The 15,324-nt window shown below is 33.7% G+C and overlaps 1 protein-coding gene across 2 annotated transcripts in view; it reads left to right on the top strand.

Annotated features, from left to right (window-relative positions):
• The first annotated feature begins 2,055 nt into the window (after positions 1–2,055).
• LOC117173332 (zinc finger protein 2-like) overlaps positions 2,056–15,324 on the top strand; it is a 29,569-nt gene continuing 16,300 nt past the window's right edge. For both annotated transcript variants that reach the window (XM_033361829.1, XM_033361828.1), the window contains exons 1-5: positions 2,056–2,386; positions 5,567–5,785; positions 13,002–13,537; positions 13,899–14,124; positions 14,208–14,608. In XM_033361829.1, the coding sequence (XP_033217720.1) occupies positions 2,093–2,386; positions 5,567–5,785; positions 13,002–13,537; positions 13,899–14,124; positions 14,208–14,608 (1,676 nt within the window). In that variant the 5' untranslated portion in view covers positions 2,056–2,092. The remainder of the gene's footprint in view (positions 2,387–5,566; positions 5,786–13,001; positions 13,538–13,898; positions 14,125–14,207; positions 14,609–15,324) is intronic.

Raw genomic sequence — 15,324 nt, 5'->3', positions numbered from 1 at the left:
AGGAGCATTTTTAAGTCCATCAAACCAACTTTTCGCTATCCCCTTTAACTTTATTGATGCCAAATATGTTCTGAGGGATTCATCCCAATCATACATAATTGCTCCGGTTCCGTCTCCGGCTCCTGGTTTCATGAGTTCGTCCCCGACGTTCTCTAGATCTTGAGACATCTCTTGAACGGCTCCTGCTCTTGGTATCTCGTCTTCCACGATGTTCTCTAGATCTCGAGACGTCTCTCGAACGACTGCTATCCTTAATTTCACGTCTTCTTCGACGTTCAGACATTTTCACAGTTCCCTTTTTTTTTTTTCACACAACACTATTTTAAATTGAACTTAGCGCGTGATATATCCCACTTCTGATCTGTAGTAAAATAATAATAATAATAATAATAAAAGCCGGAATGTTTAATGTAAGTGGATATTTAATTAAGTAACGATTCTGGGTTGGAATTATACAGTGAATATTCACGCAAGTATCTCAAGTAGGTCATTCGCATTCATCGAGCTGAGAAAGACTGAAGACTCCGGTCCTCGCCTTCTTGGACCACCAGCCTAGATACGTCATTGTTTAGGCTAACTCCTGGTGCCAAGTGATAAGCCTCCATCACTATCTGTAATAATTTACAATTTGAAGGAAGTATCTGCTTCTTGTTGTTTCCGTACAAATTGCGATATTTGAAGTTAGTTTTTTATATAGGAAAGCAAGTGCGAGAGCCCAGCGTAGTGCCGTTTTTTTAGGGGATCAGCCTCGGTTTTCCTCAATACAGGGAAAGGGTTTGAAGGCCAGAGTGAGGCTCGGAGGGACAAGTTGGGTAGGTCGGGTTGAGGAAAACCGAGGACGATCCCCTGAAAAAAACGGCACCACGCTGGGCTCTCGCACTTGCTTTCCTATATAAAAAACTGACTTCAAATATTGCAATTTGTACGAAGACAACAAGAAGCACATAATTCCTTCAAATTGCAAATTATTACAGATAGTTCAACTAACCACCTCCAATTTAAATCACTTCATTATCTTCATTAGAACTGAAGATAGTGCGGTCGCATATTTATTCACAAAAAACGAACAATTATTTATATTTTGCAGATTTTTCGACAAATAATTTTTTGGAATATTACTTTTCGGCTCATTAACGTGCAACATTTGCACCATTAAAATGATAACTCTTTCATTAACCTACCATTTTTTCTTCACATACTTATTCAACATCGAAGCCATAGGACTCGAATTTTCTCGCCAATAGTAATGAGGCCACTTTGCCGCCATGTTACTTTGCTAAATTTTGACCAATCAGGTTTCGCGGGCTTGCTACTGGACAGCTGATTATCTGAGCTAACCTATCAGTGGCTAAAAACGAGAAATCGAAAATAAAAGCCGACCAAGTTGGGTCAAAGATATAAGCAAAGAAAGCAAAGCATAAAAACACGTCGGCAATGCGCAAAAGCTATTTGGGCAGACTATTTCAATTCTTTTCTTCGTAATTATTATTAATTATTCTTTTATAATACATTAAATCCGCGTAGAGACATTTATAATTGAAATGCGTGTTTTGAAAACATTTTTTTTGTAAATTTTTATAATTTAGGTAGTTTGAATTTTTCTGTGAACAATGACGTCAAAAAGATATAGCCAATCTATGCGTTTGGCTAAAAATGCTGCGAGCGGGAACCATATTAAAATCATATTAAAAAAAAAAACATGTTTCGTATTCAATAAAAAATGATTTTTTGTTTTAAATATAATAATGAAGTTACTAAACAATGAAAGTATCTTTTTATCTCATTTCATGCAACATCCCCATTCGAAACTTCGTTTGAAATTGAAGTATTCCTTAATTAGGATCGTTAAACTAGCTCGACGTAAATTAATACTTTTCAGATTATGCATCATGCTTTTCACAATCATCATTTTAAGTTGAAATAGAATCTTACATTTGATTAAGATTTTATATTAAGAAAAGACCAGTATAGATCGATAAATTTATTGTAGAGAATTTAATTATTCACTTAAGACGAGAATATTTCAACATCAAAAATATTATGTTACAGAGATGTAGATAATGAACCAGGCGACTATCAGCTCCTATGTAACATGACTGACTCAATTGAAAGTTATGAACAAATGACAAGAAGATTTATTACTAGCGCATGTCGCGTTTGCGGCGAAGTGCTATCCGAAGGAATCGACATATTTTCAAATAGAGGGAGTGAATTAAGACTGAAAGATAGACTAGAAATGTTCTTCCCAATACAACTGTATCCTGAAACATTGCATCAAAAAGTATGCATAAGTTGTTGTAGTATACTAGAGACCACACACAATTTTGCGCTCAAATGTCTACAAACAGATATAAAGTTCAGAAGATATTTTAAACCTGATAAAGAAGTAAGAATATTTTGTTACACTCTTTCCTAAATTCCTTGAAATCAGCTTATCGGAATCCAAGAATCAGCTTATCGGTCGAGTGCCTAGACATTAAGATGAAATAAATATGTTTCGTCTGGTTAGCCGGTTTCTTTCAAAACATTTAGAACAATTTTCATTCTGTGTTCTAAACGTGAGTAGAAGAATGAAATGTTAAAGTATCAAAACAACATTAAATGGTAATCTAACTTTTTTATATTACTAATTAATAAAATGTGCCTTTACAAAATAATAAGAATAACAATTTTCTGTTATATATTGTTTAAGGTAAACTCTAAATAGTTTTGTCATTCAAGTTCATCTTACTACTATAAACATAGCTCAGAGCTCAAAGCTCAGAGAAGTAAATTGAGAACTTAAGGCCATGTGACGAGAGGGTCACATGACCATACCTGGCCTTCAGTTTTTCTTTCCCATCTTACGTCTAAACGAAATGAGGTATCCCTCTGAAAGTTTGGAAAATGAAAGAGGAGGTAATAAAGTCCACGTCTCTCCATTGTTTCGGTGGAAATTTTGAGAAAAAATTTTTTTTGAAAAATATACCAGTGGAAGTTTTCTTTCCCAACTTACGTCCACACGGAATGAGATATCGTGTTAAAAAATTTGGCACGATAAATAGAAGGCATGCAAGAATATGTCTCTGGTCCTAAATAATTAGAATACTGAAAAAAGTTACTATTTTGGAGAAATACCGACCGCGCTGTCGTCAAACCCTGCAAGCAATTTGTAATGTTGTCAATGGGCTAGTTATGAGGTTTATATTGATCAAAGTGGGGCAAAACAACAAAAATCGCTCACGAACATTATACACAAATAATCCAACAACTAATGTTTGCACTTTTGATGCAAATAAACAAATTGAAATCATTAAATTGCACGTGTCTGACATACATATCAGCTGTTTCAGAGCAGCACTGGCGCAGCGAGTAGACAATTTCGAACTTCTACGGGTCTGTGGGTAAAACAGATTCCATGATTGCCGACAGAGAAAGTGAGAGGTTAAAGTTCTGTTGTAATGACTGAATGCGTCCGTCGATAATAATTATTTTCATAAATAAACTTTTTTCTTCCACCAACTGTTTGCAAGGCCACAAACGATCCTTTAATATTTATGAACATTTCCCGAAACAAATTTACGCGTTACTCAAACTATTATTTTTCGATATGGATGAACAAATATTGATCTTAGGACTGACTTGATCAGCTGTTATACTCATCACATGGCCTTAAGAAAATATTAGTCCGTGGGTTCAGTCCAAATAAAGTTATATGCTTCAAAATTATCACCCTTGATCTTGATATTGCGAGCGTTATAGTTATACACTGGAAATCCCATTTAAGTGCGGTCGTGGGCATGGTCCTAATTGGCCTTCACTTAAAGCGAACACAACATTCGCTGGCTTCTCACGTAAACAGATAGGGCCGCATAAATCCTTTCTGTTGAATTTGAAGGCATGACGCAACCCGATTCCACTAACGCGATTAGAGAGCTACCTTCAGGCTAGTTTGTCACGCTTAATTAAACAAATCCTCTCTCGGCCCTGCGACTCTCATCACGAAACCGCTGAGGCGGTAAGAACTTTGTTTTTTAAATGCAAACATTTCTCAAATTTTTGACCTCGACTTAAACCTGTGACATGACCTGGGAAATTTGTAGGAAAAATCTTAAATTTACACCACACAATCTTTGTAGTTTCATATTTAATTTAGGCCAATATAAGTTCAAAAATTGTGATGGGTTCTGGAAATACGGCTAAAAATGTCCAAGTCTTAAATCTCAAATTTCTGTCCGCGATCACCGCCGTCAGCCGCGAGAGTGGTGATCGCCGAGAACTTCTTAGATTTTGTTGATTAAGACGAGGCAGTTTTGCGAAACATAATTATGTCATCTACAGTACTTCTAACCGCCGACAATGGGACAGTGTAGCCAGAAGAACTTTTTGTGCACAAATTTCTCTCTACAAGCCAATTTTCAATGGATTAAAAAAATTTTTTTTTAAATGACCGTAAGGCTTTCAGATATAAAGATTCGGTGCAGCTAATTAATTTTGACCTACCATTTGTTATTTAACAACGAAGTAAACAATATTTTTGTTCTTAACTTTTCCCATGTATCTTTATTTTCATATCTTTAAATTGCCTAAAAATGGCTCAAATCAGTGCAATAACCATCTAACAATAATTTCTAATAGCTAAGTGTAAGGCAAAATATTTTTTTAGAAGGTTTTGAAGAAAGTTATAACAAAAGCCATTTTCTTGTGATTCGCAATAATTAGCTGTTCGAAATTCATAGTTAATTCATAAAGTATTAAAGAAATAGTTGCAATTAGTTAGAAATCGCTGCTGTTTGAAAATTATTTAAACAATTTTTGTAAAAAAATATACAGTTCTTTGCGGAATCGACTAAAAATGTATTGCTAGTGACTGATTGCTGTAATTTGGTTGAAATGGATAAAAAATACTAATCATTTAAATAATTTTTATAAATAAATGTCCATTTTCACCAATGGAAAGGATCTTTTAATTAATTATTTAAACGATTTTTATTCACGAATGTATATTTTGGCCAATTTTGCTTGAATATGCTCAATTTATTTGCATAATCAACCAAAAATGTGTAACTAATGACTCCTCGTCATATTTGCCCAGTTAACAAGAATTCTTGATTATTTAAACAATATTTATAAACAAATTCACACTTTGGTCATTTTTTCATGATAAATATTGAATGTCATGATTAATCACAATTAGGAATTAATTTCTCTCATATTTTGTTTAAAAACTATGGATTACAAATAATTAATCATTGCGAACCACAAGAAAATGGCTATTATACATTAATTTGTTTAAAACATTATAAACAATTAACCGTCACTCTAACCTATTGTAATTCTTTCCAAATAGTTATTACACTGACTTAAAATCTTGTTTAGTGAAATTGAAGATTAAAAAAAGGTATATCGGAAAAATTACGAAACAATATTTTTGATTCTTTGTAAAGCAAAATTTTTGGTTGGTCTAAATGAATTTTCAGCACCAAATCTTTATAGCTAGACATTAGGCGGCTGCTTGATTCTTCTAGGTACCTACGACTAATATATTAAGTATAGAAAATAACAAATTAATAATAACATTTTCCAGCCAATGCATGAAAGAAGATTTACAAAGTTGGGTTGCTCTCTTGAAAATAATATTGAAGAAGACACTGATAAAGACAAAGTTTATCTGGGGTACATGATGGCTTTAGATCCAAATCAAGCAAATTTGGAACTGGATCGATCGGAAATTATTTCCCACGATTCGGAATTGAGCGACACGGCCTTGCATAATCTGAAGTTCCCAGATAGTTCTGACAATGAGGTAAATATTATTACTGATAAAAATATTTCAGTTTGGTTTTTAAGAGTTTGAAAATAATGGTTTGAGTTTTTATTCCTGTCTTGAATTTTAATATCAGATAAGCTAATTTTTGTTTTAAAATAAAACATTAATTGTCTGAAGAAAATAACGATTTGATCATTTCATTAGGTTTTTGTATCTTTAGGTACTTATATTTTTGGTCATATGACTATTATGGGTCCTATAATAATTTTGAACTCTTGATAAATTTATTCACACGACAGATGGACGGACGTAAACCCAATCAAAGAAACCTTTATTTTTTTTATAAGATGCAACTTCAGATTCAATTAGATATACAATGGAATGTAAAGAAGTCTGAATTTGCACCTTGTAACAAGATAAACCTAATGCTTAATATAATTTTCCTAAAATTCTTGAAAAAATTCAGGAAGGCTTTTTGAAGATTCCGGTTGTGTCAAAAAATAATCTAGAATATTTTAGAGAACATTAATTTATTTTTCATTATTTTGCATAATATCAGAAAAAATTCGAGTGAGTTACAAAGAAAATAACTTTTCGAGTTATAAAATATTTTCAATCTCTTCAAAACTTCTAAAATTCTTTAATATATTTTAAAATTATTGGAATTTTTCCTAAAATTCATTAATTCTGCAAAACTTAAATAATTTCGTTTCAATCTTTCAGATTCTTTTTTTTTTTCAATTTTGGACATCTTTTATAATCTTTTCAAATATTTTGTTAAAAGTAATTTTGAAAATAAAAATTCATAAAAAGCTTGTTTTACGAAATCTTTTCATGTTTGCAGTTTTTTTCTTATCGTTACAATACTTCTAGCCATATTTTAAACTTACACGCATTTTTTCTAAAATTTTGTAATTATGCAAAGTTGAAAATTTTGGTTTTAGAATCTTTTGCATTCTTTTTCGACATTGTAGTTAATCATTTGAAATGTTTTGAAATCTTTTTCAATTTTCTCTTACAATTTAAAAAAATAATAATAATTTGAAATTTTCTCATTAATCTTAAGAAATTGTTTTTACTCGCTAAAAGCCATTCAAAGTGCTTCAAAAGCTTATTTTATGCTTATCATCTCTTTGAAAGTGTAAAAAACTCGGAACGACGTAAATGCGGACTGAATAAATCCTAGTTCCCTGCATAGTACATACTGTGTGCGTTCTCAGAGCGATTGCAAAAGTTTCTTGTCTGCAGACCCTTCCGCGAATTTATGCTATTTGGCAGAAACATGGCCAGGACATGTTTTGAGTAGACGCCCATTCTTATTTTCTTATTTTACGTACAAACATTCGCAGTTGAACAGTTTTCCTTTTTTCCATACACACTTCTATTTAAAGAAACAGAACCGCTTAGTAACTAAAAACTATTTTATTCTAGTATTTATGTAGTAAAATCAAGCTTTGAGTATTGAGGTAATATATTTTAAAGCATTAATATGAAAATCGTTCAATTTTAATGATCTAATGCAAGAAAATTGTAGGTGATTATTATTTTGGAAATTATTTAATTTTCAAGCCTTGTGATTCTAATTTATTTACATCATTTTGAAGGCTACTATTGCAAACTATTGAATGTTTTTTAAAATTCTTAATTTTTTTGCTCTGCTGATCAATTATTTAGCCAAGAAGATAAACAAATTGACCTCATCCCGGATTGGAACCGTTATTTTAAGGAAGATTAATTAACCCGTTGATATAACCTCAAGCTAATGAAAAGTTTATAGACGAATCAGATAAATAGAACCACAACCCATTTCAATGTATTTTGGTAGAGGCAGCAGTATATTTATGAAAAAAAAATAGTTTTAAACAAACTTTCAACGAAAAGAATTTTAGAAAATGTTCCAATGAACAAAAATTTGATATATTGTTTATTAAGATTGTTTAAAAATTATGATTGTGTGGTAAGGTTGAAGAAAAAACTCAAACTCATAAAATTGACGGCTGCCTCTTCGAAAATTCATTGAGATTATCTTGGTTCTATTTTTACGGCTTCAAAAAAATGTTGCCTGTTTGTCTTCTTTTTCAAAAGTTCTTCTGTTTGAACTTGTGTCAATAGGTATTTCCGCTTTAAGCGTCGAATCATAATAAGTAGATGAGCTCCCGATTCGATCAACAAAAACTAACATAAAAAACTGTTCTCTTTTCACCTGGTAAAAAATAGTAGCATCAAAAGAATATAGTAGGACTTGTCAGATTGGTGGTGAAGGTAGCAAAAACAAATTTAAAACAAATAATTCACTTTTTAAGTAAACTCTTTTTTTTATGAAATACGTGAAATTATTCAATAGCCCTCCCTTCCATAGCCCTTCCGAGAATTGACGCGGCGCCGCATGTAGGCGTAACAGGTGCTGCGCGGGATGCGGGGGATCTGCGGCTGTCACTCAGGCGAGCAGTCAGGCGTGAGCAAACAAAAACGGAGCAGGCTATAATGAGTTAGTTATATGATTATTCCTGTATAAATAAACATTTTTTAAATTAGTTGTGTCAGAAATAAAATCAGTGAAAAACATAGTTTTTCTATGTTTTTAAGAATAAAAATAATACTGCCAATGATGTAGTTTTAACCCTCAAACGGTAGACTGGTGTGAATTCGCACCCGCAGTTTTTTCATTTTGTTGGCATTTGCGCAAACGCAGCTGCAAACAAAATAATTGGCACCAGGGTACCTTTTCAGTAAAAATATTATTGGTTATGCAAACATTTTTTAACTTACAAAAAAAATTTAATTTAATCGATAAAAAGAGATATTTCGGGTACCAATCTTGGAAAAAACTACTAAAAATTGGCAAAATTTGTAGCTTTTTTACACGAATGGAACCCGAAATATCTCTTTTTCTCAAAATGAATCATTGTGAAAGAATTAAATCTATTATTTAATTTAATCATTTTTGCTGCAACTGAATTTTTCTTACTATCCCTTCTTACCAGTTTAAAACAAATCGTTGAAATAAAAAAAAATGGTGGTTTTTTTTCTGGGAAAATATTATCTAGTACTCTACTGTTTCAAATTGAAGAAATAATTGGTAAGAAGCGATAGTAATTACAAAAAATGTTTAAAAAATCATTATAGCGAGTTTAATGTATAGATTAAAACTCAGGATATCTATAGGGTCCAAGAAACCAAGTTGTGTATATACTATGCTGTTTGAAATGGAAAAAATATTTAAAATATTGTCATCAATATCTGTTTTTATTCTTCAACTAAAATTTAAAATATTTTCAACGGTCTTTACAAAATAGATGGAATAAAAAAATAGTCTTTGTATCTTGTAGAGGACGTTTAATTTGGTTTTTTTGGATACTGTCTGAAAAATTATAATATTTAACTAATGTCGATTAATAATACTTGAAATAATATTGCATGAAATATTATTGTGTATTCTTGGTTCAATTAGTAAACTTCTGGGAAAGGAAATCTTAAAAAGGTATCTAAGTTCATTATTCCAAATTCAAGAACGCATAAATGCGGTCAATATTGTTTCACTCTTCTTTTTTAGCCATAGTTTACTTTGTATGTTTACAAAATTTAATTTCGTCGAATAATTCAATCGATTTCTAATTCTTCAGTTAAAAGGAGAATAATTATTTACTTTCTACTTACTTTGAAAACAGGTCTGAAGATGATAACTTCTCTGGTACCGATTTTTCTTCCGATGAATTAAAAAATTTGATAATTTTGATTAAAGTTTCCCGATTATTTCGTAGGAAGATGACAGAATTCGAAAATATACCCGCCCGACAGGGTAACCAGGCGAGATTAGATTGTAAATTAGATTTTAAGTTTTAAGGCTTGGGTTTCTAAAAAAGTTTGGAAATATGGGAAAAAATTTTAAATGAGGAGATTATCAAGATTTTATATGAAAAAAATGGATGAAGGCATTTTAGAAGTTTTAAAATAGATCTTATTGGGTCTGTAATGTGTGTAGCAAATCTGGGAGAGGCCGAGAGAATATGGTTTAAGTTAAGGATCCTCTAGGGCTCTAGAGAAGGATGCGACTATGTCATTTTTGACCTGAGGCGATTCAAAAAGTAAAGTTTCTGAAAAGGGAAACGTCGGATAGGCCGAGCAAATATGCTGTTAATTAGGGGATAAGTTTGGCTTATTTGAAGGGCATAGGGCCGTTCTCAGTTCGACGCTGGTTTTCGCACAGGACGGTCGGAAAGTGGACATAGGGTCATTTGTGACCCGGAGTGTTCTCAATCAGTTGAAAAGTGAGTGGAAAATTCTTAGTGCATTTTTTTTATTGAATAGTGTTTGTGTAGTTAATTTGAAAGTGCTATAGTGAAAAAAAAAATATTGAGTGCAGAATAAGAGTCCGGGATACTTCGGAGCATGTACGTATGCTGCATCTCTATTAGTGCTCGCTATATCGCGTTCTAAGATGCACGAAATACATTTTTTTTTGTGATAAAAAGTGTGTTAATGATTTCCCATTGTTTCAGAGTCAAGAATGGGAGATAGATATGAAGTTGAAGTTGTCAGACTTTTCCAGGAAGAGGGACCAGACGAAAATGACGCGACGTCGGAAGAGGAAGACGCCGATTCATTAAGACAAGAGGCTAGTAACATTGAGAGTAGCTGTATGGATGATTCAGGGACAGAATTCATTCCTGACGATGAAGATCTAGTTTGGATAGGAAAAATGATTCAGGCTGTTTCCTTTGCCAGATCCTAATATGCTGGGACCACCGTCGCGCAGTGTGCATTAATTGCTCAGACAGCTAATTAAGTTTAATTGTTTATATTTTGCAATATAAATTTTAATTCTAGTTATATTCTGGACATGTTTGGTTTTAATTTTACTCCTCTTTTTATGAATAAATGCAGAATACTTCGAGAAATAAGCATTTATCACCTTTCTTTACCTTATTTTTACATTTATTTGTTTAAACAATTCTTAGTAAACAATATTTTTTGTTCGCATTTTGGTTAGATAGCTGGCATCCTGAGCTTCAATTTTTACTCATAGTTTGTTGAGAAAGTGCAATTAAAGAAAAATAACAGCCCAAAATGTAAGCATTAAAATTAATCACATAGGGCACATTCAGTCGGTGAGATAAATATACTTTTTGCAAAAAATAGAAAACCCACTTGAAGACGTTTGTAGAGCAAAGTCTACAGATTATGAAACTTACTGTTTTTTTCAATTACTCTAAAAACGAAAGAAATAACACTAAAAAACAGAAAAAAGTAGTTTTTGCCATTTTTTCGCAATTTTTGTCGAATTTTCTTTCATAAAATTGTAAAAAATGAAAATATCGCTTTCGCTTTTATCTAGTCTTTTTCTAGACTCTCTGAAGATTCAATTTCACTCCTTTTCATATAAAGATATTGACATTAAACATATATAAAAGATGTTTGAAATTTCGGGTCAATTTTGACCCATAGTGGTCCTCAATAATTATTCGGAAAATACGTGGTTCCAGCGGGTTAACCTCCGACTGAATGCAAGGTTGTGTCATACACACACATATTTACACACTGCTCAGACGGAGCGTTAGAGTTTGCCAGAGTTTGAAAGTAATAACATTGTTAAGGCTGTGACCGAGGGCTCGAATAGAAGGGGGAGGAGGCGCCGTTAAGTTCTGGATACATTGAAAAACTGAATGATGAAGAAGAGTAAGGGTATGAAGACTTGTCTTCTTAGAAAGGCATGTACCTGGAAGCAAACATTCGTAACTCTTTTTGAAATAAATATTCATGACATTGTTTGCAAGAGGATTGTAGAGATTAACAGGATACGAAGCCATGTAGCTAGAGGCCTTTTCTGGAAGGGCCTGCCTTCGAAAGTAATCAAAACCGATTTGAAAGGGATCATTTTAGTTTCCTGAGTTTCAAGATCTATTGTTTTTTGGTAAAGCCGGAACACTTTAATATTCTTGGCCTCGCTTCTTAAAGAGCCGAGCACCTCAAGATTCTCAACTTTTTCCGATTCAGATATTTCATGTGAAAGGGCACGGAAAACACCCTGGCACCTCACAATGCTAGAGAAGACAAGAGTAATGAGACCTTCGATTTTTTTGGTATTTCTTCTAAGAAGACATTCGCTGCTTACGGGGTTTTTCTCATGACTATTAATCTTCGGAAACCGCTGCTATGGACATTTTCGATTAGGTTTTAAGAAGTATTTTTTAAGTATTCGATCGCACATCTCAGCGGAAAGATTTTTTTTAACCTACGCTGAATTGGATTTGCGTTAGACAATAATGGAGCATTCTCTTTTTTCGAAAGCACTGTGGCGAAGATATGAGCATGTTGGGTATGTAAACCGGGTTGTGAATTTGAATATGTTTGAGCCTTCTACGCGGATTAGGTAATCTCGCTTGTCGGTCTGGAAATGGCAGTCAAATTCTCGAACTCCTGTGAATTTCCGGATTCGTCAGAATCTCTGTTTAAGATCATTTCGCCTTGTCCAATCCGCTGTTTTTTCCTCTTTTGTCTCTCATGATATTTAGATGCTACGTTATGAAAATCGTTTTCATATTTGTTCTTAAGGGACATTAGCGACATCGCGCCTTCTGTAACATATTCTAAAAGAGAATGTGTTGACTCTGAAAGCTCTTCTCCCCTTTCTCTCTATTTCTCATTGCTAGAGGACATGTCTCAGTAGTGTTCAGGGACTAATTAATCTATGATTAGAAATAAGAGTTAAAACCAAGAACACTACCTTTAACTCCGCGCGTTGAGCGATTAGAGCTAATTACACATGTACTACTTTTACCGGCACTAAATATCCGTAAACCGCACAATCCCATCGCGTGGCGTCTGCTGCGACCCTGTGCGCTTGCGGTTATCTAACACGGCTAGTGAAGAAGTTTATGAGTAGAGAGTGGAGATTACTTCCCTCTCCGGATATCGATGCGGCAAGTTCAGATCCGGCAGGTCATACTGTGTTTCATGTTTTTTTCTAAAAAGTGTTTAATTTATCAATCTTTTCAGAAATAAAGTCATTCAAATAATTTAGAAGGATTCTGATTTTTAATTGCATATTAATACCGTTTATAGCTTTGACTTACAATTGAGACTTTTCAGCCTAGTGTATCGCTTTCTTCTGTCCACTTTGTATTCCCTTACTTTCTTGTATATCTATTACATTATTGCATCGTTAACCCTGCCCCCCCCCCCCCCCCTGAGGCGATAAACTCAGAATATCCTACTGATCTAAAACAGTTCTGTTACTCTTTTGTTTCTATAGGTTCACCCAGGCTTGACTACTTTTTTCCAAGTCCTACGTGAACCCGAAGCAAGTGACAATTGTTTTGAGTGTCCTCAATGTGGTGAAAGCTTCAAAACACAAGAAACTTTCGATAACCATAAAATAATTTGTGATAAAAAAGACGAACCCTACATTCTAAATGCTGAGAGTTCGGATTGTTTAGATTCATCATTCAATGAAGTTGATGTCTTATTCGATCCGTCTGGTATGGAGCGAACTTGCGGATACTGTCAGACCATTTTTGATACTCGAAAAGAGATGCAAACTCATGTGGCAGAAACTCATGTGGGTCAGAGTTTGTTTAAATGCAATATTTGCGAGAAAGCCTACGAGAAATGGTCTAGTTTGGATATTCATGCAGCTACGCACCGAACGGATAAACCCTACCTTTGTGATCTGTGCGGAAAGAGCTTTAAACATTCAAATAATTTAAGGGGTCACAAAAGGATTCATCTGGAGGACTCGAAGAAGAAGAGACATGTCTGTGATATTTGCGGAAGCGCCTTTAGATCTAGGTACGTTCTTCTTGGTCTTTAAACATATATGAACACCCGTCAAAAAACGCCCAGTTGTTTGATATAAAGTTATAGCTTAGAAATATTTACCCTGAAACTTCTGCAGATTTTCAAAAAGTCAAGGTTGAGAAAGTTTTAAATTCTCTGTCTTAGAATTTTTAAGTTAACGAGTGTATCACTTAGCTTTTTTTATATTGCACACTGTGAAAGAATAATCTTTCTGTTCAAATGACAAAATTGCAAGAGGTAGAATGTGATAAATACCACTTTGGTAATCTCAAATTTGGATAAGGGTGAACTGGAATAAAGTTTCGGTAACATATTCTTCGTAATTTATAAATAATTGTTCAAATTTGGTCAGGTTTCACTTGGGCGAACATATGCATCAGCATACTGGCAAAAAACCGTATGCTTGTGATCAATGTGGAAAATCTTTCTTTAAGAGAATTCAATTAAGGCAACATAAACTTTCTCATGGAGTTAACAAACACAAATGTCCTGTTTGTGGAGTTGCGTTTAATAGAAGGGGAAATATGAAAGCGCATCTCAAAAGGCATGATAAAGGCGATGGACTCTATACTTGTAGTGTAAGTATCGATATGATCTAAATGGTGTTTTTAAAAAAAAATTCCCTTCTAATTAATATTTTTTTAATGTTTCGTATGTATAGGTCTGCGAGCGCCAGTGTAAGTCAATGAGTGAATTAAAATTACACCGAAAGCAGCATACCGATTACGACATCATCGAAAGTGTAAAAAAAAAATCAGCTGACAAAATTGTTTGGTCGTGCAAAGTATGTTCTAAGATATTCTCAAAACAAACTTTACTTCGGAATCACGAGCGTGTTCACGTTGGTGAAAAATGCAACTTTCAGTGTGACGAATGTGGTAAGAAATTATCCAGCAAAAGCTCTCTAGCTTATCACAAGAAGTCGATACACTCGAACGAAAGACCCCATGTGTGTCAATTTTGTGGAGAAGCTTTCGTGTCCAAGGATTTGAGGCTTACACACGAAAAAATCCACACCGAAGAACGCCCATATACCTGCAAAATTTGCAACATGCAGTACAGGTAAGGTTTGTAAGACTTTTATAAGAATAGCCACTTTTCAAAGATCGGATTAAGAGTACTCGAGAGTATTGCAAACTGATATTTTTTACTTCTTATAAAATCGTATTCAATAATATTCCAACGAATGCAAATTATCGCTGTAGCAAGTATTGAGCATGAGGTCTCTTATTTTTGCATTAACACCAGATACATTCAATATTTGGATGTATAATATGTAAATTATCTTATTCGAAAGTTCGTAAGCATGCTCCAATAGATAAACTTGTTTAAAAGTAGATCTCATGAGTACAAACAATGAATGCGAAACAAAACTTTTTGATCTTTTTAAATCCAATTATGCGGAATATTTATGTTTTTGGGTCATAAATTACTTCAATAAAGACTAGCTTTAACTCTCGCTTTCAGTCACCCTGTTCTCGGCCTTCCTAGAACTGCTGGCACCCGCAGTTTCTCAGGGTAGCAGGGCAAGAGCCGTTGCGACATTATATATATTCTAATTGGAAACGAGACAGGAAGCCCTCATTGTTTACGTTTCGATACCCCCGAAATCACTCCAAGGCTTTTTGAAGGAAATCCCCGACTCTGAACTGAAAGCTAGAGATTAGTGTACATATCAAATACATCTTATTCTTCTCCTTTGTAGCAATGTTTTAGTCGGCCGGGACCGAAAATTCGATCACGAATATAGTTCATTTCTCGAAGTCTCGGATAAGAAT

This window comes from Belonocnema kinseyi, chromosome 5, assembly GCF_010883055.1.
Source record: "Belonocnema kinseyi isolate 2016_QV_RU_SX_M_011 chromosome 5, B_treatae_v1, whole genome shotgun sequence".
Classification (NCBI taxonomy): domain Eukaryota; kingdom Metazoa; phylum Arthropoda; class Insecta; order Hymenoptera; family Cynipidae; genus Belonocnema; species Belonocnema kinseyi.
The sequence above is the reverse complement of the archived record's forward strand: the minus strand, read 5'-3'. Positions and strand labels throughout refer to the sequence as shown.